General features: G+C 40.3%; 1 protein-coding gene and 1 pseudogene across 2 annotated transcripts; both read left to right on the top strand.

Moving 5' to 3' along the window:
• The first annotated feature begins 3,357 nt into the window (after positions 1–3,357).
• LOC310738458 (ankyrin repeat domain-containing protein 9-like) lies at positions 3,358–6,586 on the top strand (annotated as a pseudogene). Its single transcript has 4 exons — positions 3,358–3,609; positions 4,291–4,410; positions 4,749–4,844; positions 5,735–6,586. The product of its transcript is annotated as an ankyrin repeat domain-containing protein 9-like (transcript).
• A 2,842-nt stretch (positions 6,587–9,428) lies between these two features.
• LOC310738474 (ankyrin repeat domain-containing protein 9-like) lies at positions 9,429–10,655 on the top strand. Its single transcript, XM_083563450.1, has one exon. It carries the CDS (start codon positions 9,511–9,513, stop codon positions 10,351–10,353), a length of 843 nt encoding a protein of 280 aa, XP_083419576.1. The 5' UTR covers positions 9,429–9,510; the 3' UTR covers positions 10,354–10,655.
• The last annotated feature ends 4,348 nt before the right edge of the window (positions 10,656–15,003 follow it).

Genomic DNA, 15,003 nt, shown 5'->3' with positions numbered 1-15,003 from the left:
TCAGTCAAGTAATGTAGTGCACAAAAATCCCCTTTATTCTTCTACATTAATCTCAACCCTATTATTTAGCATTTTGCCAAGATTTTTAACTTACACAAAAAGCCTATTATGTTGTAGGTTTACAACAATCTATACAAATTTACAAATGTTTAACAATTCCACAATACCATTGCTGTTTTTTCAATTGGTTATCCATTTTAAGTGTAACCCTTCTTATATAAAGTAATGCATCGCCCCGGCTGCATGCATCATACCCAAATTCAGTTAAATCATCAACACCACAACACAAAAAGTCCAGATTCATTTAAAGCTCATTGTAGAGGGTTACTTCACAAATACAAGCTATTTTTATGGCATTTGTTTTTTATCTTTATGAAATATTTATTTGTATTTTAATTAGTATTTATTTTTTTAGTTATATATGGACAATCCACTTGCAGAAACCTTCTGTACTGTACTGGTCAGTGCTGTACTGTACTGTATATGATTAAAATGACAATGAAAACCTATTTGACTTGACTTGGATTTTACCTACGCGCTTGAACCATGCAGCCTTTCTACTCTGGGACACTCTTCCCACTACTGTCCAGGCTGATTACAAAGCAGTGAAGGACAGACTAAAAGAGTCGTTTGGACAGAAACAGTTCATGAATCGGTTTAAAGCTAGTTTATCGGCACGACCTCGCGCTGCACGGGAAAGCTTGGAGATTTATACTGCGGAGGTTAGTATACTGGTGGACGAGGCTTTTCCTGATTATGGAGATGCTGCACAGAGTGAGGAGAAATTTCGTCGTTTTCTTGCTGGAATTGACCCGGTGCTGAGAGCAAAGTGCCATGAACAGGGAGCATCTGATTTGGAGGAGGCATTAATAATAGCAGGTCGGTGTGAGAATGCCAGGAAGGCTTTGAAAAATGATTGCTTTCCTATTAATGTGTCTTCCATTGTTAATTCTGGTTAAATTGCTACTGTTCAACCTCTTGCTGATAATGATGGGCTGTATAGAGCAGTGGAGAGGTCATCTGAGGACATGAGGCAGGTGAGGATGGAGTTGAAAAATGTGGTGAAGGAAAATCGAAAGTTGCGAAGTAGACTGGCCTTTGGCAGCATGGATGAGTGCAGTGAAGCTTACTCACAGTCAAGTCGAACATGCAGGTGCAACTGTGGCGGCCGTGGGTGCCAGTCACGAGGGTCTTATGACTCGCAAAGAGGTCGTTCACCTGATAGACGAGTGCTGCGGCACGGCGAGGAATCAAATACACAATATCATGTACGAAGGGACAAGTCTCCTTTCCAGTGAGGCCCAGTCCTAGTCCAAGTCCTCAGAGTTTCAGTGGGCACATGCATGATTCTAAGAAGCGTGGAGTGCGTTCCATATCTCCCAGTATGGAAGACCATCAGAGCCAGCTGGGAAACTAATTGTCGCTGATGTTGGGGCCCAAACACCAGCTGATCTGCCCACGGGCCTACAGACTAACTCTATAAATGGCAACCTTTCCAGATCTGAAGACATTTTCATTAATACCACTGATGCATTGCCACTGATTTCATATGTGAGAGGGGTGATTGAAGGCATGGCAGTTTCAATGTTAGTGGACTCTGGTTCGAGTGTATCACTTATGAGTGCGAAATTTCGCATGTCTCTTCCAGTACTTCGCAACCGCTAATTGAAAAAGGACTATGTAGCAGCCCGTGCTGTAAATGGTCAGATTCTTGACACATTGGGCACCATTACAGTTAACTTTCGAATTGGGACTAAATCATGGCAGCATTTATTTCATGTGCTACGGGAAACCACTCAGTCTGTTTCGTTGGGCTGGGACATTCTCTTGAGGAACAATGCTGTACTGGACACCAGCTGTGCAATGTTAAGGCTTTGGGACATTTCTGTGCCACTCCTCACCAGCAATGACTTTATTCCACTGTGTTGTAATGTTTCTATAGCCAACACTATGACCTTGCCAGCCCTAAGTGAGTCGATTGTACCAGTTCTCGTGTGTGCGCCGGACATTGCTAAAGTGCCTTGCGACTATGTAGGATATTTGAAGCCAAACATTCCTGATTCTTTTGATCTGGTGGTTGCTCACACTGTCACCAGGGTTCAGAACGGACTAACCAAAGCAAGGATTTAAAATCCTACAGGACAAGACATTTCATTGCAACAAGGACTGCACCTGGGTGAGTTTTACAGGGTAAATGAATCTGAGCTTATGCCTCTTTATCAATGCTCATTGAACTCAGTTGCAGCAGCCACGTCACAGGTGGCACCTTCAGTGTCCTTGGATGACTCACCAGTCACTGCCTCGCAAAGAGCTGCACTTTCTGCATTGTTGTTAGAACACAATACGATCTTCAGCGCATCTGAAGGAAGTGTTGGGAAGTGTACTTTTGTGAAACATCGCATTAGAACAGGAGACCAAGCTCCCATTAAACAACGTGCATACCGTGCCTCACCTGAGAAAACAGCTAAAATTGATAGACTAGTCACTGCCCTGCTGGCAGATGGTGTTATCTGAGAGAGAGCTGTAGTCCCTGGGCCTCACCTTTGGTGCTTGTGGAAAAAGAAATGTGGTGCATGGAGGTTTTGTGTGGGCGCTTGAACAGTGTCACAGTTAAAAACTCTTATCCTCTGCCCCGTGTGGATGACACGCTGGACGCATTGGCAAATTCAACTTGTTTCAGCACATTAGACATTTCCAATGGCTTTTGGCAAGTTGTAGTTGCTAAAGAGGACAGAGAGAAAACTGCCTTTACAACTAGCCGTGGACTTTTCCAATGGCGGGCTATGCCGATGGGTCACTCTAACTCTTCAGCAACATTCCAACGCTTGATGTAGCTTGTTCTGAGAGGTCTTCCATGGCACATCTGCATGGTGTATCTTGATGATGTTTTAATTTACAGCAAAACATTCGAGAAACATCTGTCTAATTTAAAGGAATTGTTTACAAGAATTGGGTCAGCAGGTTTGAATTTAAATCCAAAAAAATGCCACTTGGCTAGAGATCACGTGGTCTTCCTGGGCCATGTTGTGTCCCAGAAGGGACTTCAGCCGGATCCACGTAATATGGAAAAGGTGAGAAACTGGCCAACACCCAAGTCTCCTTCTGAAGTCAGAGCTTTTGTTGGACTCTGCTCCTACTACAGATGATTCGTAAAAGATTTTTCAAAATATGCAGCTCCGCTTAACCAGCTTGTGGGCAAAAATGCAACTTTTGACTGGACAAAAAATTGTGAACTGTCATTCAATTATCTGAAAGATGTGTTAACCTCTGCCCCAGTTGTGACACTGCCTGGTTCTAATATACCTTTCAGAGTCTACACTGATGCTTCAAAATATGCTGTCGGTGCAGTGACGACGGATGGCCATTGATGATGATCCGACTGGTAGGAGGCGGAGATGGATCTTAGAGCTGGATCCACTGAATTGGACGATCATCTACAAAAGTGGGCATCACCACAAGAATGCGGATGCTCTGTCTAGACATCCTGATGTGCCTTACTGGGATAGCATGGGTCAAGGCATTGAAAGCATGCAGGAAGTTAACATGGTTGGCTCCGAGCCTCCACCGACCAACCCTCCTATGACTTCTGTGTCTACAGATCAGGTGTCGGTACCGGACATTGTTTCACAAAGTAGGCTCTGTGTACATGATTTGTCATATGATGCTTCCTACCTGAGGGAATTGCAGCATTCTGACTCCGACATTGGAACTGTCCTACACTGGGTGCAGCTGGGGCAACGACCGCATAGACGACACTTGAAAGGGATCTCTAAATGCCTGAGGAAACTCTGGACCGAGTTCAATCGCCTTTCAATAAATGATGGATTATTGTGTCATTCTTTTGTCTCTTCACTTACAAGTGACCCAGTCATTCAGTTTGTTGTTCCCTCTACCCTTGTACCGACATACTTTTGCAGTTACATGGTGGTCCGGCCGCAGCCCATTTCTCTGCTAAACGTGTGTGGGAGAAAGCGAGACTGACTTGTTACTGGCCTTCAATGTTTAAGGACATCAGAAAGTGGTGTGAGCAGTGCAGGGCTTGTCAGACTCGTCGTGGTCCCGTTCCAACACAACGTGATCCAATGGGCGGCACGAATACCACGCGCCCATTCGAGAGAGTAGCTACTGACATTTTGGAGCTTCCTTTGACTTCAAAGGGCAATCGTTATGTGCTTGTGGTGGAGGACTATTTCACTAAGTTTGTTAGTTTGTATGCTCTTCCTAATCAATCTGCACAGACCGTAGCTCGCTGTCTATTCAAGGACTATGTGTTGACTCATGGTATTCCAGAGACTTTACATTCTGACCAAGGGCGTCAGTTCAAGGCAGACATTGTTCATAGACTTTGTCAAATGTTTGGGATTCGAAAAACGCAGACTACTCCCTATCATCCGGAGTCAGATGGGATGGGTAAACGTTTTAACAGGACTTTGACCCATTAATTAGCGAAAACGCTGTTGACGTATGGTGGGGAATGGGACAGTTTTGTGAAACATGTAACGTTTGCCTACAACACCTCGCCCCACTCAAGCACTAAATTCTCACCATATTTCCTTACTCATGGACGGGAAGCAAGGGTCCCTGTCGACGTTTTGGTACCTGTACGTGCATTTGATTCACAACATCTTCGTCACATGCTGATTTCGTGTCTTTGTTTTTGTCTAGACTGCGCTCCGCCTTAAGTAGAGCGCGCATGCACAGTGAGGAAGCATGTGAAACTCTACCATGCTAAAAGTGTTCGTTATCAGCCCTATGCAGTGGGTGCTATGGTGTGGCTCGATAATCCTGTTGAGAGTCGTATGAAGCTGGCACCGCATTGGAAGGGACCTTTCAAAGTTGTGGAGGTAATGGACTCTTGTGGCGAACAAGGACTGATCTATCAGATCATAAATCCCATGGACAGTGATGACAGAGGGAAGGTGGTGCATTATAACAGATTGCGCCCTTATACACTGCCTGTTTCTCCTTTGTCAACTAATCTCTCTTTTGATGGTACGGATTCTGCTCAGGGTTCTACTTCCTCTGAGTCATTGTAATCTGGTGTGGACGTGGGAGTTTCTCCACAGAATCAGCATTCGTATTATACTCAGGGACTGTGTACGCATGCAGATGTTGATTGCTTGATGCCAAGTTTGAGTAGGGCTGGTAGAGTGCAGAAACCTCCTGGTTATTTAGATGACTTTGTTCTGTATTAAATGTCATTTGATGTTGTGTTCATGAGGAAGAGAGGATGTTAAATGAGGTGTGTAAATGGTAGAATGGAAACTGCTATGGATGTTCTAGTATTGCTTTTCATTCTGCATTGCATATACGTGTTCTGGGTGTGTTAACCATATATGTATGTGTATATGTGTGTTGTTGTTTTTTATTTTTATTTTTATTTTTGGGGGGGGGGGTTTGGGTTTGTGTAAACGTGGACGTTTAATTTGAAGGGGGGGACGTATGTAAAATACTTTTGGGGTGTAATTGTGTGTGATAGCTCAAGAGAGGGCTGTGTCCATTTTAAAGTTGTGTTATACATTTCTTATTTTTCCCTCGGGGCTTGCCGTAGGCAAGATAGATTATTATCACACCTGCCACAGTGATGCTGTTCTTGTGATGAAGCGCAATAAAAAGTCGGACTGGTTGTTTCACAGAATCCTGCGTCCATTTCTATTATTTTCTTAGTGAAAAGTATAAACGCTCGGTTACAATGACAACCTAAAGCTGTTGATCGTTCTCTGGATATAGCTAGTGTAGCCTGGACAAATGGACGACACGTGCAAGCGAATTCCTCTCACTTTTATTCTGCCAAGCTGTGAGGGACCACAAACCTCTGTGGATGTTGGAAGAAATGCGAAACCTGAAGACTTTTCATTGGGAAGAAAACGTCCGGCAACAGACCTACAACCCATCCGAGGCGTTTCTGTATGCCATCTTGCACGACCACCGAGATTACGCACAATAGTTGCTGAATCAGTTTCAGGACGTTGCCCTTGCAAATCCAGGAGAACAATTCTGCTGTTATCCAACATCAGATTTACACCTGGAAATGGCTATCCGCCGTGGCAGGAATGACGTCATAGCGTTCATCCTTCAGGTGGTTCATAGAACTCCTTCTCTGCGCTTATACATAAACCAGCCTTTGTGCAAACACGAGAGGGATGGCAAAACTCCACTCCATGTGGCATGTGAGCTTTTACAACCACATACCGTCATAATATTGTTGGGAAATGGGGCTTCACCGCTAGCTGAGGATCAGAATGGAATGACACCACTGGATCTTCTATTGAATAAACTTTGGACCGCCAAAGGGAATGCAAACTTCATTAAGTGTATTAGGGCTTTAAGAATGTGCATCGAGAACCTGCTCTTTTTCATGCCAAAGTTGCACTTTAAAATGAAGAGCACAACTAAAGAGGATCAAGTGTTCTGGTCCAAAATTCTGGGAGAGGAGCAGTATAACCTTCTATTGGGGAGAATTCCTGCAACACTTTTTCTTACAGCTATGCAGAAAGTCTTGTCTCAACTGCCTCAACATGAATTTTCAGAACGTCTTGATAAACTGCACATTCCAGCTTTTCTGAAACCTCACACACACCATTAACACAGTAAAAAGACGCCTATGTTCTTACCATGCTTTTTGTTGTCTTTTTTAACCCATTTTAATTTAATTACATTCAGTTTTATTTGTGTGGCATAAATTGAATGTTTAAAAGTTTTACTATAACTTAAGAAAACAAACATGTCTTCCAGTTCTCAAATGAAATAATGCTAAACCTCTTTTTAAAATATAAAAAAGACAGTATTTTTATAGGAATAATCAATGAACCAGTAATGTATGTATTTCATAATGGTTTTAAGAAGTATGCAAATGAATTTTAAACAAATTACATTTTACTTTTATTTGATCAGTTTTACTTTTGAAAAAATGCTTGTGTTTTATTTATATAAATTTATATTTATATTTAGAAACGCAGTCTAAAGTCAATGGGAATGTAAAACCATTATAATGTTACGGTGCAGCATTTGATGCATCCAATAAACAGATGTCTTTTAGAGACTTCACTCCTACTATTCTGTTTTATGGACAGAGCTATAGTTTATTTCATATTTAATTTACAATTAAATTTTTTTGCATTACATTATTATGAAATTATTATAACTACTGGAAAAGTGTATTTATGTGTATATTATAAGTTATTTACCTCATTATGGACAAAAGAAAAAGGGTTATGCATATTTAAAAAATCATTCTTACCTCTTCTGAAATCGTGTGTGTGTGTGTGTGTGTGTGTGTGTGTGTGTGTGTGTGTGTGTGTGTGTGTTTGTTTGCATGTCTATCTTTATGTCTAAATAAGTATTACTAACCTGTGACAAGTTTCTCAATCCAAACACACATTTACGCTCCATCTTTTAGCAGTTGAAGCGTATATAACGAATTCCATGGCTATGATGGATGGATTAAGTACCTGATCCAGGTGTATAAGGGAGAGGACTAACATTACTTTAGCCTACCCTTAACACCAGCATGTCACTTATGTATTGCCATTGCTGTGCTTCTGTTTCACCCGCTGATCTTTACTATATTTTGAGGTTGAGCTTCAAGCAATTTTTCTGCCTTAGCTAATATACATTTGTTCCATGATTCACTTGCTGTTGCTATAGCTGACTTTACTGTTTCCAAATATACATTTATTATTTAAAAAATTCATATGCTCTCTAGGAATCGATACTGATATGTAAGAATACATGTGTGGTGGTTGCTTCTGACCTGAACAACTACTGGAGATAATTTATGTAGTCAGCAGATGGAGACATTTACCCTGTAAGACCCAAACATAATTAGAATATACCTTTTCTGTTCTCTCTCTCTCTCTCTCTCTCTCTCTCTCTCTCTCTCTCTCTCTCTCTCTCTCTCTCTCTCTTAATATTACCCTACTGCAGGTAAATAATATTAATATTAATATACATTTTACATATATTGTGCATATAGATAGTACTAACCAATACTATATACTATCCTAACCAATTTGTGTTCTCTGTAAATCTTGGTTTCTGTGACTTTTAAATGTATTTGAGATTTATTGCCTATTATAGCTTACTTGCATGCATTATTCAAGTAACTCTTTACAATAAGCTTTATATACACCTGGACATTTTTTTGGGGGGGTTGTGATGATTTAACTGAAATGATGCATGCAGCCACAGCAGCAAAAGTAGTGTAAACAAACATCAGAAAGCAGAAAAACAAGCAAACAAAAAAATTGTTAACAGACAAATCTTGTGCTCAATCTGCCACTAATGCAAGTAGTTCTTCTGGTCAGTCAAGTAATGTAGTGCACAAAAATCCCCTTTATTCTTCTACTTTAATCTCAACCCTATTATTTAGCATTTTGCCAAGATTTTTTACTTACACAAAAAGCCTATTATGTTGTAGGTTTACAAAAATCTATACAAATTTACAAATGTTTAACAATTCCACAATACCATTGCTGTTTTTTCATTTTAAGTGTAACCCTTCTTATATAAAGTAATGCGTCGCCCTGGCTGCATGCATCATACCCAAATTCAGTTAAATCATCACACCACAACACAAAAAGTCCAGATTCATTTAAAGCTCATTGTAGAGGGTTACTTGACAAATACAAGCTATTTTTATGGCATTTGTTTTTTTATCTTTATGAAATATTTATTTGTATTTTAATTAGTATTTATTTTTTTAGTTATATATGGACAAACCACTTTCAGAAACCTTCTGTACTGTACTGGTCAGTGCTGTACTGTCACCATATCTACTGTCTTCTTGTCTTATGTTCTACCTTTTTTGCACTAAATGTTGCACATGTGCATTTCATGTTGTTAGTTTTGAGTTTTGTGTAGTTCATTGTGTACTTCTGTGTTATTTTATGTTCATTTATATTGTTTGATGTAGCACATTGGTCCTGGGGGAACGTACTGAACTGTATATGATTAAAATAACAATGAAAACCTATTTGACTTGACTTTGCTCTAAAATTATAAACATGAGAACAAAATATCATGTTTAATAAAGGATAACGCTTTAGGGGATTTTGATGTGTACTCTAAATAATGAGTGAGAGTAGGATAAAGAGCAAACAATCAGAATAAGCAAACGTTAATAGGCAGATCCTGTGCTCAATCTGCCACTAGTACAAGTAGTTTTTCTAGTCAGTCAAGTAATGTAGTAAAGTAAAAAAAATAAAAAAACCTTTATGCTTCTACATTCAACTTAACCCTATCATATTCCACAATTACATTTTGGCATTTTTACAAGATTTTTTTTGACAGTTCTTGTAGACTAGAAGAACTGTGGCGGTGCAGCCATGTCACCATGGCAACGGGTAAACGAATTCGTCGCGACGGACGCTTCGTTTAACCGTTGCCATGGTGACATGGCTGCATCGCCACAGTTCTTCTAGTCTGTTTACATAAATCTATGACGCATTTGATGCTGACAACCTAAAGGTGTTGATCGTTCTCTGGATATAGCTAGTGTAGCCTGGACAAATGGACGACACCTGCAAAGAAAGCGAATTCCTCTCACTTTCGTTCTGCCAAGCTGTGAGGGACCACAAACCTGTGTGGATGTTGGAAGAAATGCGAAACCTGAAGACTTTTCATTGGGAAGAAAACGTCCGGCAACAGACCTACAACCCATCCGAGGCGCTTCTGTATGCCATCATGAACGACCACCGAGATTACGCACAATACTTGCTGAATCAGTTTCAGGACGTTGCTCTTGCAAATCCAGGAGAAAAATTCTGCTGTTATCCAACATCAGATTCACACCTGGAAATGGCTATCCGCCGTGGCAGGAATGACGTCATAGCGTTCATCCTTCAGGTGGTTCATAGAACACCTTCTCTGCGCTTATACATAAACCAGCGTGTGTGCAAACACGAGAGGGATGGCAAAACTCCACTCCATGTGGCATGTGAGCTTTTACAACCACATACCGTCATAATATTGTTGGGAAATGGGGCTTCACCGCTAGCTGAGGATCAGAATGGAATGACACCACTGGATCTTCTATTGAATAAACTTTGGACCGCCAAAGGAAATGCAAACTTCATTAAGTGTATAAGGGCTTTAAGAATGTGCATCGAGAACCTGCTCTTTTTCATGCCAAAGTTGCAGATTAAAATGAAGAGCACACTTAAAGAGGATCAAGTGTTCTGGTCCAAAATTCTGGGAGAGGAGCAGTATAACCTTCTAGTGGGGAGAATTCCTGCAGCACTTTTTCTTACAGCTATGCAGAAAGTCTTGTCTCAACTGCCTCAACATGAATTTTCAGAAAGTCTTGATAAACTGCACATTCCAGCTTTTCTGAAACCTCACACACACAATTAACACAGTAAAAAGAGGCCTATGTTCTTACCATGCTTTTTGTTGTCTTTTTTCCCATTTTAATTTAATTACATTCAGTTTTATTTGTGTGGCATAAATTGAATGCTCAAAAGTATTTCTATAACTTAAGAAAACAAACATGTCTTCCAGTTCTCAAACGAAATAATGCTAAACCTCTTTTTAAAATATAAAAAGGACAGTATTTTTATAGGAATAATCAATGAACCAGTAATGTATGTATTTCATAATGGTTTTAAGGAGTATGCAAATTAATTTTAAACAAATTACATTTTACTTTTATTTGATCACAGTTTTACTTTTGAAAAAATGCTTGTGTTTTATTTATATAAATTTATATTTATATTTAGTAACGCAGTCTAAAGTCAATGGGAATGTAAAACCATTATAATGTTACGGTGCAGCATCTGATGCATCCAATATACAGATGTCTTTCAGAGACTTCACTCCTACTATTCTGTTTTATGGACAGAGCTATAATTTATTTCATATTTAATTTACAATTTAATTTTTTTGCATTACATTAATTTATTATGAAATTAATATAACTACTGGAAAAGTGTATTTATGTGTATATTATAAGTTATTTACCTTATTGTGGACAAAAGAAAAAGGGTTATGCATATTAAAAAAAATCATTCTTACCTCTTCTGAAATCATTTGTGTGCGTGCGTGCGTGCGTGCGTGCGCGAGCGTGCGTGCGTGCGTGCGTGTTTGTTTGCATTTCTATCTATATGTCTAAATAAGTATTACTAACCTGTGACAAGTTTCTTAACCCAAACACACACATTTACGCTCCATCTTTTAGCAGTTGGAGCGTATATAACGAATTCCACGGCTATGATGGATGGATTACGTACTGATCCAGGTGTATAAGGGAGAGGACTAACATTACTTTAGCCTACCCTTAACACCAGCATGTCACTTATGTATTGCCATTGCTGTGCTTCTGCTTCCCCCTGTGATCTTTACTCTATTTTGAGGTTGACCTTTAAGCAATTTTTCTGCCTTAGCTAATATACATTTGTTCCATGATTCACTTGCTGTTGCTATAGCTGACTTTACTGTTTCCAAATATACATTTATTATTTAAAAAAATCATATGCTCTGTAGCAATCGATACTGATATGTAAGAATACATGTGTGGTGGTTGCTTCTGACCTGAACAACTACTGGAGATACTGAATGTAGTCAGCAGATGGAGACATTTACCCTGTAAGACCCAAACATATTTAGAATATACCTTTTCTGTTCTCTCTCTCTCTCTCTCTCTCTCTCTCTCTCTCTCTCTCTCTCTCTCGCTCTAAATATTACCCTACTGCAGGTATATAATATTAATATTAATATACATTTTACATATATTGTGCATATAGATAGTACTAACCAATACTATATACTATCCTAACAAATTTGTGTTCTCTGTGAATCTTGGTTTCTGTGACTTTTAAATGTATTTGAGATTTATTGCCTATTATAGCTTACTAGCATGCATTATTCAAGTAACTCTTTACAATAAGCTTTATATACACCTGGACATTTTTTGGGGGGTGTGATGATTTAACTGAAATGATGCATGCAGCCACAACATAAAAAGTAGTGTAAACAAACATCAGAAATCAGAAAAACAAACAAAAAAAAAATTGTTAACAGACAAATCTTGTGCTCAATCTGCCACTAATGCAAGTAGTTCTTCTGGTCAGTCAAGTAATGTAGTGCACAAAAATCCCCTTTATTCTTCTACATTAATCTCAACCCTATTATTTAGCATTTTGCCAAGATTTTTAACTTACACAAAAAGCCTATTATGTTGTAGGTTTACAACAATCTATACAAATTTACAAATGTTTAACAATTCCACAATACCATTGCTGTTTTTTCAATTGGTTATCCATTTTAAGTGTAACCGTTCTTATATAAAGTAATGCATCGCCCCGGCTGCATGCATCATACCCAAATTCAGTTAAATCATCAACACCACAACACAAAAAGTCCAGATTCATTTAAAGCTCATTGTAGAGGGTTACTTCACAAATACAAGCTATTTTTATGGCATTTGTTTTTTATCTTTATGAAATATTTATTTGTATTTTAATTAGTATTTATTTTTTTAGTTATATATGGACAATCCACTTGCAGAAACCTTCTGTACTGTACTGGTCAGTGCTGTACTGTACTGTATATGATTAAAATGACAATGAAAACCTATTTGACTTGACTTGGATTTTACCTACGCGCTTGAACCATGCAGCCTTTCTACTCTGGGACACTCTTCCCACTACTGTCCAGGCTGATTACAAAGCAGTGAAGGACAGACTAAAAGAGTCATTTGGACAGAAACAGTTCATGAATCGGTTTAAAGCTAGTTTATCGGCACGACCTCGCGCTGCACGGGAAAGCTTGGAGATTTATACTGCGGAGGTTAGTATACTGGTGGACGAGGCTTTTCCTGATTATGGAGATGCTGCACAGAGTGAGGAGAAATTTCGTCGTTTTCTTGCTGGAATTGACCCGGTGCTGAGAGCAAAGTGCCATGAACAGGGAGCATCTGATTTGGAGGAGGCATTAATAATAGCAGGTCGGTGTGAGAATGCCAGGAAGGCTTTGAAAAATGATTGCTTTCCTATTAATGGGTCTTCCATTGTTAATTCTGGTTCAATTGCTACTGTTCAACCTCTTGCTGATAATGATGGGCTGTATAGAGCAGTGGAGAGGTCATCTGAGGACATGAGGCAGGTGAGGATGGAGTTGAAAAATGTGGTGAAGGAAAATCGAAAGTTGCGAAGTAGACTGGCCTTTGGCAGCATGGATGAGTGCAGTGAAGCTTACTCACAGTCAAGTCGAACATGCAGGTGCAACTGTGGCGGCCGTGGGTGCCAGTCACGAGGGTCTTATGACTCGCAAAGAGGTCGTTCACCTGATAGACGAGTGCTGCGGCACGGCGAGGAATCAAATACACAATATCATGTACGAAGGGACAAGTCTCCTTTCCAGTGAGGCCCAGTCCTAGTCCAAGTCCTCAGAGTTTCAGTGGGCACATGCATGATTCTAAGAAGCGTGGAGTGCGTTCCATATCTCCCAGTATGGAAGACCATCAGAGCCAGCCGGGAAACTAATTGTCGCTGATGTTGGGGCCCAAACACCAGCTGATCTGCCCACGGGCCTACAGACTAACTCTATAAATGGCAACCTTTCCAGATCTGAAGACATTTTCATTAATACCACTGATGCATTGCCACTGATTTCATATGTGAGAGGGGTGATTGAAGGCATGGCAGTTTCAATGTTAGTGGACTCTGGTTCGAGTGTATCACTTATGAGTGCGAAATTTCGCATGTCTCTTCCAGTACTTCGCAACCGCTAATTGAAAAAGGACTATGTAGCAGCCCGTGCTGTAAATGGTCAGATTCTTGACACATTGGGCACCATTACAGTTAACTTTCGACTTGGGACTAAATCATGGCAGCATTTATTTCATGTGCTACGGGAAACCACTCAGTCTGTTTCGTTGGGCTGGGACATTCTCTTGAGGAACAATGCTGTACTGGACACCAGCTGTGCAATGTTAAGGCTTTGGGACATTTCTGTGCCACTCCTCACCAGCAATGACTTTATTCCACTGTGTTGTAATGTTTCTATAGCCAACACTATGACCTTGCCAGCCCTAAGTGAGTCGATTGTACCAGTTCTCGTGTGTGCGCCGGACATTGCTAAAGTGCCTTGCGACTATGTAGGATATTTGAAGCCAAACATTCCTGATTCTTTTGATCTGGTGGTTGCTCACACTGTCACCAGGGTTCAGAACGGACTAACCAAAGCAAGGATTTAAAATCCTACAGGACAAGACATTTCATTGCAACAAGGACTGCACCTGGGTGAGTTTTACAGGGTAAATGAATCTGAGCTTATGCCTCTTTATCAATGCTCATTGAACTCAGTTGCAGCAGCCACGTCACAGGTGGCACCTTCAGTGTCCTTGGATGACTCACCAGTCACTGCCTCGCAAAGAGCTGCACTTTCTGCATTGTTGTTAGAACACAATACGATCTTCAGCGCATCTGAAGGAAGTGTTGGGAAGTGTACTTTTGTGAAACATCGCATTAGAACAGGAGACCAAGCTCCCATTAAACAACGTGCATACCGTGCCTCACCTGAGAAAACAGCTAAAATTGATAGACTAGTCACTGCCCTGCTGGCAGATGGTGTTATCTGAGAGAGAGCTGTAGTCCCTGGGCCTCACCTTTGGTGCTTATGGAAAAAGAAATGTGGTGCATGGAGGTTTTGTGTGGGCGCTTGAACAGTGTCACAGTTAAAAACTCTTATCCTCTGCCCCGTGTGGATGACACGCTGGACGCATTGGCAAATTCAACTTGTTTCAGCACATTAGACATTTCCAATGGCTTTTGGCAAGTTGTAGTTGCTAAAGAGGACAGAGAGAAAACTGCCTTTACAACTAGCCGTGGACTTTTCCAATGGCGGGCTATGCCGATGGGTCACTCTAACTCTTCAGCAACATTCCAACGCTTGATGTAGCTTGTTCTGAGAGGTCTTCCATGGCACATCTGCATGGTGTATCTTGATGATGTTTTAATTTACAGCAAAACATTCGAGAAACATCTGTCTAATTTAAAGGAATTG

This window comes from Silurus aristotelis (genome assembly GCF_946808225.1).
Source record: "Silurus aristotelis genome assembly, chromosome: 15".
In the NCBI taxonomy this organism is placed as follows: Eukaryota; Metazoa; Chordata; class Actinopteri; order Siluriformes; family Siluridae; genus Silurus; species Silurus aristotelis.
This window is presented reverse-complemented; position numbering and strand designations above follow the sequence as displayed.

What these genes read in the sequence shown, in the direction of transcription:
- LOC310738474 (XM_083563450.1), top strand. Translation starts at nt 9,511, where the DNA reads ATGGACGACACCTGCAAAGAAAGCGAATTCCTCTCACTTTCGTTCTGC.